Consider the following 9,963-nt stretch of genomic DNA (forward strand, 5'->3'; position numbering starts at 1 on the left):
AAAGCTCATCACATTTTGAACCAAAATTTTTTATGTTATACAAGATCCAAGTTTTATGCCAAGAACCATGATACAAGTTTAATATTAAGTTTCATGTTGGGAAGTGTGATGCTTTTTATTCAGTCCATTACAATTTGAATCATGTGTTTGTGTAATATTAGGCCAAAGTTTAGTATGGTTATTATATTTTAAACCCTAGATTTTGTGCTCAGTATCAAACTTGTGTTTCTATTAGAGGCCCATTTAACCTTATGTCAAGAGTCACCCATCTAAGGGTATTAATCAGAAATAACAATTTGTCTGCAGCCCCAAATTGATGAGCTCAACTATCTGAAAACAAGAACTAACAGTAAATGTCATATGGAAAGGGTTTGGTTCTTGGTAACCTATCTAAGAATATTAATCAGAAATAACAATTTGGTTCTTGGTAACCTATTATTAATTTATTATGGGTCTAAGAAATCTAATAATTTATCTACATTATTATGATAGGAGTTACTTGAATCCTTTCCAATGGCTAAAGATAGTTACCAATTTCTTCTTTTCACTAAACGTGCAAGGCAATCAATTACAAACCCTCAAATAAGAGATCCTAGTAAAACATATTTGTAACTGGCATAAGGGAATCCAGAGATAGAGTTATGTATTGCTCTTATTAGGGTATTTGAAGCTTTATTAGCTTAAGCATTGACTTTGTTTAGATCGGACTTTAATCATGAACGACCTTGACAAACTAATATGGATTGGGCCTTCTGTTGTAATAGAATGATGCTTTGCAATATATCATGCTCATGAAATGCTGTAATGTGAGAGAATAAGGATATGTAACAAACACGGGCCTTGTTAAAAAATGGAAGAGCATATCACACGTTGAAAATATAAATTATAGCGTCGTTTTAGGAATAATATAGAATATAATAGATTGATTTTATTTTATTGAGATTTTATAATGTAGTGTGGAGATGATTATAAAACATTGTATTCTGATATAACTTTCCATAAAAACTTTCTACAGGAAATTACCTACCAATTTATTACTTAAGTGACTTTATTAGAATATATAAACCTTAATTTTCCGGCACATAAACTGTATGAAGACTAACAAAATAGGGCCAATGTGTTCAGCTTTGTTCTTATGTAGACATACAATTGAATAGGATCATCATGAAGCCAGTGCTTTTGTACATCCCAACTTATAAGATTGAGGTACTTTGTGAATGTTGACACCCTGAGAAATCATTATGTTCATGAAAAAGAAATTCAACTTTTGCCTTGGAAAATTCAATGTTAATTGCTTGTTTAGCAATACTGATGAGAAAAACCTTGCCAATTTTGGTCCCATAATATGATGGATTGTAGCTAAACTTAATCTATAACAGCCCATCAATGACCTGAAAATTAAAACATCTGCAAATGATTTTCAGACAAACAGCGTAAACCATATTACTTTAATAGAAAACGGAGAATTCCTCATAATGTTGTATATTACTTCATTTAATTTGTTTTTACTTTTTAGAATCATACTACCAACAAAATTACTAATCTTGCTTACGTTGACTGATGAGTGCTTAAATCTTTTATACATCCAAAAAAGAACATCTAAAATCGCTCAAGTCTAGTATAATCCATACATGAAACTCAGTCAATACATGGTGCAAAACTTCTTTTTTTAAATACAATGAAACTATACAAGGTGCAAAACATTATTTACAAGCCACCTTGAAGCTAACTAGGACTACTGAGAACTCCAAACAAACTGGAAAAGCTTAAGAAGTTAAAAGGAATTAGATTGCATATATCTTCTCATCGTGTGCACAGATATCAGAATCTGAATACTCTGATGCCACTGAAAATGAGCGAGACATGCTCCGAGATGATCTTCTGGTTTTCCTTAGAGAACGACTTCTCGTTCTTCTAATTCGATGTTTAACCACAAAATAGCACAATGTAGCTAAGGTCACAAGAATAATTGACCCACCAATTATAGTTATAATAATTGCAATCCACAGATCATGGCGACCTACAACAATAAAAGAAAGTGCAACAAAAGCCACTGAAGTGCACACACAAGCCATCCACATGCACTTGTTTATTATAAAGATCACTTTCCTTTGAGCCTTGCTTTCGGATGCAACTAGTGATATCTGAACCACCACCACTGCCAGAGAGATGAACAACCCCACCGAGTCAAATACAAAAAATACTTGGAATGCTAACTTCTTAACTACATTAACTTGTCCTGTTTGCTCTGATGCACTTGGTTCTAGGTCTAGACTCTGGACATAACCACCGGGTATGGTGTAAATAGCAGAAAAAGCAATTGTGGCAATGAGAACTGCAACAACAGTCACAGAGTTGACAGTATTGCTTATTCCCTCCCTGTGCAATTTATGTAAATCCTTTGCGATTCCAGTAACTCGTCTCTGTGTCTGTTCAGTCTGAAAGAGTTGTGATTCGACATCATGCTTTATGTCACTAACAGTTTGCTTTAGTTCTTTTCCTCCCGTAGGTTGGGCTATATGTTTGCCACTCTTTGCTCCAGCAACTTTCAGTGCATCTTTAATTTCTGATGCAGCTTCCAAATGTGATTTTTCTGCTTCATCAAGTGCTGTTTCTTTTGACTTGTTCAAGGCATTGAGATTGATGTCCTTGTATGTTAGTAGCTCTCTTACTATCTGTAAAAAAGGGAAATGGCTCACTACCAGAAAGAAACAAAAAAAAAAGAGGTGGTGGCAGAACACAACAAATATCATATGGAATTGCATTATTGAATTCACATATGTAAAAACAGAAATAAATACTGCCCCTGGCTACTGATTTTCCTGCTGGTTAAGATCTTACAATACTCATGCCCATATGGTGTTATTTTTTAGCATATATGCGAACTTATAGTTATAACTACTTATGTTAATACTGTCGGTTCTCACTTTAGTATTTATGAAGTCAGCTTTGAGCCAACTTTGCATTTGCACTGCTCTGGGTCTAAATTTATATCATTTCAAATTCGGTAATATTGCAGACAACTGATTTAAGCCTTTTCTGCTGTTTTATGGCTCCTTCACTTAATTATTACTCATTAAGTCCTTTTCTGCTATTTTATGGTTCCTTTGCCTTATTTTGCTCCAAAAGTGTTTTTCTTGCTCAATAAATGTCTTTCTATATATTTTTGCCAGCATCATGTTCCTTGATTAATACAAACTGCAATTTCTATTCGCATAAAAGCATGCCCTTCCTCTTCATGAAAATTCAGGCATCATTTTTATATCTTCAAGTGACATAAGAATTAGTAAACATCAGAAGCGAAAAGATATGTTCCAATCACTAATCACCATTCTTCATTGTTTTAAGATAGTATACAGTGCTGTACCAGGCCTGAAATGTTGCTATAATTGAAGAGAGCAACCTGATCTAAAACATAGCTGGATGCATTATAGCACATGCAACCCCCAACAAATGTGCCAGCAAATATGCAGTTAGAGGAAATTGAGTTGAAACTGCCTAAAAGTCGAGTTGTTTATCTGGATCACCACACCCCAAAAACAACTCAAATCCTAGCCACAAGAAGCAAAGATCTTTCTGGTGAAATCTATTCAATGTGTTTATCCGACATGAACAAGGATTTCATTTACAAAATTATTTGTAGACACCTAAAATTGTCACTATTTTCTATGAAACCCTAGAAATTTCTCCATTAATTCAAGGATTTGAGGCCAAGTCAGCGATTATCATTGCAAGTACAGCCCCTTTCCTTCTTAAGAGCTGTCTACCTGCTAATGGTCGTAAAGAGAAGCTTGAGATTGCAAATCTTGACTATAAAACGCAATCCCGTAGCTACAAATGAGGTTGAAGCTAAATATTAACTCAGTCTTTAAGAATCTATGAAAGAAAAATCTAGCCAGGGAAAACGCATTCACATACTAATAGTCCTCAAACAAGGATCTTGCCAGCAATTCCAGGGTCATCAGGGAATCAAGTCCCATCCGCTTAGATAAAGAGCCATAGTCTGCAAATCCAGCAATCTCTGCACCTTTCGGTATTGCATATCGCAATATATGAAAACAAAATTATTTCAATCCAGATTCCAGAACTCGGCGGGTAATGCAGGTGCAATCCCTTGCTGAGTTGTGCCCTGGCACTCAAGCACCAGAAACTCTCTACCCATTCCCTCAGCAAACATGTATGTTTACCACTATAGTAGTTTTTCTGCCCAAATATTTGACGCCGAAGCTCTGCCTATGAAATGAGCTACTAGCCAAAAGGACATGTGACCTGACACCTCAAAAAGAATTCTAAAAGCAGCTCAAAGCATAGCTTTAAATAATACAAAACTAGTGAAGCCCCAGATCATATAGAGAAATGTCCTCCATCACTGGCCGCAGACTTCCACCAGCTTAAGAAGAGATGTGACAGAGACAAGCAGATATGGTGAACAAAAGAATGGAATTTGCAGAACACAGAGCTTAGGCCCTGGAAAATTTGGTGCTCCCAGATAGAAAATAATGAAAGTAAAAATAGCGAACCCTGTCTGGTCCCTATTATCAGCCAATCTGCCTTCAAGCCCTGCAACTGCAGAAAACAAGAAACACAACCCAGAAAACTCTGGAGGGCACTACAAGCTTGTTACAGACCTACACCTGAACACTGCCGAACATGAAGGACTGTTCAGAGAGATGCATATTAGGGAAGGCCTGTAAGGTGACCAAGGTTGCCAGTGTCATCACTGGGCTGGATAATGGTGGAGAAAACACACCAATATAGATTCTATATTTATTTTTTACTGCACAGTTGCATCATCTGCAGATGAAAGCATTACATGCAACCGCTTGCAGTCTTCTTTTTGTTTTGAGATTATCATAATGTCTGTCAGTGTCTAGGGGAAACAAACATTAGTTGATACGGATTGAAATAACTAAAAAGTATATTAAAGATCATACTTCAGAAGATTGCTTTATTCAATTTCAAATGATTAAAAAAGGCACAAACTGTGCAAAGACAAAACGTCCAAATAAGCTATGGGCTACAAACACCAAACTCTCAAACGAGGCGAGAAAAAGAGTGAATGGGGACATTTTACATGAAACTGTCCTAAAGCAAAACCTCGCATTTATGTTTCAACGATATGGACCAGGCAATACGGATGGCAAATATTGTCCAATGCAGTGCAACACTAACGTGGAACTGGTACAGTTGTGGTGGGACAATTGCAAGTGCATCAAAACAAAACATAAATCTCTGTGGTCTCCATCTTTAAACAGATTACAATAGGTGATACCTGATATCCGTTCACTATGTTCACCTTTAATAATAATTCCACCCATTTTTTTTAAATGTCAAGACATTCTCAATTGTTAAAGTTATCATAGATCAGGTCAAAGTTGAAATTCAGATCTCTCCTTTGCAGCAGGGTGCTCTATCATTGAACTACTGGCCTTTTTGGTGAGCAGTCAATTTTTTGTTCAGGTATGGCTCATTTTCCAACTCCCCCTCTTGAATCACATTCCAGAAGTTCAAGGATCCTAATTTAGTCTGACTCTGTTGATTCGGTTCTGATATCATGATAAACTTTTCATGGACCAACTAGTAATCAAACCTAAGACCTTTTTGCTGGTTCAAATATAACTCATTTTCCAACATCAATTTGAATAAGATTTATACAAAATATTATTTTTATTTATAAATATAAATCTACAACAAATAAGCACTTACAATTATTTTTTTTATAAATGTGATCTCTGAATTAGAGGTTTCATTTCACATTTACTTGATGTAGAACATACCACTGTGAAATTTTGACTTAGAGTATCGTACTTGGAAGTTCAGGTTCACACACCAAAAAATCTAAAATTTAAATTTATGTTTAGGAACTTTTGATTCGGCGTACTTACTACAGATTATCTCAGGTGAAAGTATTTGAATTAGAATCAATTTACTGAAGATAAAAATTTCACAACAGAAGACAGGACTCGCACCTTCATGGAGGAAGTTACATCTTTCAATTTATGGTCATTTTTCTGGAACAAAGGTTTTATGGTTGACATTTTAATTGGAACCCTTTCTTTTAAAATGTAAACCCATACCTTAGATCAAATTGAGGCTATGGTTAGGCAATTATAACCAGGTGAGATTTGAATGCAAATTAGGTGAGTCAAACGCACAAACATATCAACCAAGAAACCTATTCCTCAAAACCAGTCTTCCATATTCAAGACTTTTAGTTCCCTTATAGTATATAAGGGCAGGACAAAACTTGTTATCTGAATTATTAATACAGAGGAAGATCACAAACATGTTTTTCTTTTACTTTTAAAAAAAAAATTATAAATTTAAGATACATGTGATGGTTTATTATGATTTGGAGTTCATATTAATTCATTTATATTTAATTAGTAATTATTTTTAAGAATTTATTTAAATATAATTTGTTTGATATTTGCTGTATTTAGATAATAGTTGTATAAATGAAGTATTGGAATTTCTCTTCTTACATGTAGATGTACATGATCATTATAGGGATGATATACTAGATTTTTTTGAGTCATCTTTGTACTATTATGATTCAGACTATCTTAATCATAGAGTTTTTCCTACAATCAAAAACATCAAACTTTCTATTTCCTCTACAAAATCTTTATTAAGTGTTGTATGCTATGAACCATTCATTTTAGTCCTCTAATTAATTAATTTTTCTTATAAAAGATATTTTTTCACAAATGTATATTAGATTAAGTGATAATAAATAAAGATTCAATTGTATAATAATTCTAATTAACTCATATTCATAAATAATAATAATTCACCAAACCCATCTCTCAAAATTAAATATATTAAATCCAAACCTTTATAAAAAAATTGATACTTCACTTGACCATTTGGAATAAAAATATATATTCTTATAAACTACTACTCACAAAATATAAATTCATCAAAATTATCTCAAAATTAAACAGTTTCATTTTTACTCTAAATTAATACAGTATTAAAAAAGCACCAAATATATGAAAATTAAATATTATTTTTAAAAAAAAAGCCCAATGCAAAACAACATCAAACAAAAACCAGAAGTGAAAAGCAACAGAGAGGCTATAAATTTACCCCCAAACGACCTTTCCTGGTGGCCACATGTAATGCGGTATTGCCTTTTCTATCCTGCAAATTGAGGACCTCAGGACCAATTCTCAGCAACTCCCTTACAACTTCCACATTCGACCCTTTCACAGCCATATGTAACGCCGTCTGCTGTTTATTGTCCCTACGCCCGCATATTTCCCTGTCCTTAGCGAGCAGCACCCTCAACACCTCCAAGTGTCCCCTTCTGACCACTGAATGCAGAGCGGTTTTCCCGTTGCTCTTGGCAACCTTCAGTAACCGTTCATTCACAGCCAAAAGCTCTGCCACCACCTCCACATGCCCTTGCGTCGCCGCCGAGTAGAGAGGTGTGCAGTTGGTACAGTCAGCGGTTGTGGCCAGACCCGGCCACAATGCAAGTAGCGCCCTAACGGCATCTTAACACAATAAAAATATAACATCTTGATAAACAACAAATCTAAAGATCAACTTAATTGAACAAACTTATTTTTCTAATCACTCCTTAACTGAGAATTATGATGATCCTTATCAATGATTTAGAAATTAGGAGAGATTAAAAACATGAAGTTTACAGTTCATAATAATAGTTTGACTAGATTTGATTGTACCAACACACTCCAAACTATCTTGAAATTCTGTTTAAAAAGTACAATCCAATTCAGAAATTTCAGTCACAATATACAATATTATGAATTGTGGAAATGTGAAATCTTTATTAGATTTTATAATTTTACTATTCACCAATATTCACCAAAGTCCAGCACAGATGTAATAAGAAGATGATGTCCAATCCTATCTTTAATAATTCAAAAAAAACAATTCAATTTTTTTTATTTTTTTTTTAATAATATCAAATTTATAATATTTTATTTAAAATTAAATTGACAATTTATCTAAGTAATAAACTCTTCCACTAGTTTATAATTATCACTACAATTTATAAACAACAAATAATTTATTTTACAAATTTTAAATGTGTGCCTTTTCATCATGGGTTTATGGGGGTTTATGATCATACTACATTCCATCATCAGAATGAAAATAGTGTGATTTCTGCTCTCTAATTGTTTATTTCATCCTTGATAGATCATACAATATGAATGAAAATTATCACACACAGTCTAAACCAGAAATGGAAAAATCAAATATGATGGACCATAGAAATTACAAGACTTCAAACAAAAATTTTATAAAAACGCTCCAAAAAAATACCAAAAACCATTTCCAACCGTCTAAAATAATTCCTTTAAAAATAATATCTTATTCAACAAAAGCATTGATAACAATAAATATAATTATAAATTTTATAAAAATATTTTAAATAAATTAAAAAATTATTTACTCAACAGAACATGAAGTATTTAAAATACTTTTCTCTAATTACAGAAATTAAATCTAAATCTTTAAAATAAAATTTTATTCCACAATCCATGGAATTCACTAAAAGTATTTGCAGATCCAGCTATTAAACAATAACTCTTGATCTTAAGGAATTAAATATTGCATTAAATTCTACTTACAAACAATCATAAATATACATTTAAAAAATTAATTAAAAAGACTGGTGTAAAAGTCCACTGCATCCACGTTTCGAATCTCACAAAAGTTTTCCAAAGAACTAAAACTTAACCTATTTTAGTCTAGATAAACATCAAAGAAATCAAAATCCGCTTAGTATCACTCACCTAAGTAGCCGTGTTTTGCAGCCGTATGCAGGGCATGGCAGCCAAGCCGGGTTTTGACTTCCGCGACCTCCTCATCGGTATAATTTAGCAGCTCCGCCAGGATATCCATGTGACCGCTCTCGGCCGCCACATATAATGCCGTCTCTCCAAACTCATTCTGTGCTGCAATCAAATTCCGTCTCCAGACGTCAACATTTTCAACATCAGAGCCTCCGCCGCCTCCGTCAAGTGACAGAATTCGCTTCACTTCAGCCAAATTACCGGCTCTTGCCGCTGTGTGCAACGGCGTGTCGGTGCGCCGGGCCGTCGGCTGCTTCTTACAGCGAATGCTCTCCTGCTCCATCTTTTTCTGTCAATTTTTCTCTTAAATTTCAGGCTGGAGGGCGAAATTTCCCTGTAAACTCTTCTGTTACATCGCAGTCCCCTTCAAAATGAGCTTCGGATGCTCGGAAACTGAAATGTAAGACAGAAATTTATCGCTGTGAAATTGGGGTTTTGAAGCGCAAAGGGGCATCTCACACCACAAAACAACCTACAATTCAATGTGAAGAAAGAGAGAGTTGTGAAAGAAATAGGAAAGGAATATGAGCACGCGTAGCGGTACGTACGTACGACGACCGGGTGTGGAAAATTTCCAGCTGAGTCTGAAAACGACATTTTTACGGAAGTCACGAATAAAAAATGGTTATAATTTTCTTGACTTCTTGTTACTCTATTTTCCACTATCATCAAGTGCACTTCTTAAAGCTCACGTGTTTTGTAGAACACAAGAATTTTCAATTTAATAAACTTTATTAAAGTGGAGCGCCCTTTCCGGCAACAGTGGAAAAATAATAATTATTCTTAGGAGTTGCCTAGGTTTTTTTTTAATTATCCTTAGAATTAACCTAGGTTTTTTTTTTAATTATTCTTAGAATTAACCTAGGTTCTTTTTTCCTTTTACTTTACAGAATTTATTACCTTGAATGTCGGTGCCACGTGGAATATAGCTATTAGATTTCGATACCTTGAGCCACAATTTTCGCATCTTTTAATTTACCCCGGGGTCCTTTTTACATTGACAGTTAATTCGTAAAAAGTGACCGCACAGTTTAAAACGGAAAACGGTTTACAAGTCTGAACAAGAGATGGAGAGGAGAAAAGTGGGCATTTTCTTCGGCACTAAGTAATCAAGTAAATTTCAAAGGTAAAG

At 34.2% G+C, this 9,963-nt stretch overlaps 1 protein-coding gene across 1 annotated transcript; it reads right to left on the bottom strand.

Annotated features, from left to right (window-relative positions):
• Nucleotides 1-1,650: 1,650 nt before the first annotated feature.
• On the bottom strand, nucleotides 1,651-9,324 carry LOC131050869 (ankyrin repeat-containing protein At2g01680). Its single transcript, XM_057985158.1, has 3 exons — nucleotides 8,772-9,324; nucleotides 7,093-7,502; nucleotides 1,651-2,675 (listed from the first exon to the last, which is right to left on the bottom strand). Exons 1-3 carry the CDS (start codon nucleotides 9,112-9,114, stop codon nucleotides 1,785-1,787), a joined length of 1,644 nt encoding a protein of 547 aa, XP_057841141.1. The 5' UTR covers nucleotides 9,115-9,324; the 3' UTR covers nucleotides 1,651-1,784.
• Between the last annotated feature and the right edge of the window lie 639 nt (nucleotides 9,325-9,963).

The sequence above is a fragment of the Cryptomeria japonica genome, chromosome 1, assembly GCF_030272615.1.
Source record: "Cryptomeria japonica chromosome 1, Sugi_1.0, whole genome shotgun sequence".
Lineage (NCBI taxonomy): Eukaryota > Viridiplantae > Streptophyta > Pinopsida > Cupressales > Cupressaceae > Cryptomeria > Cryptomeria japonica.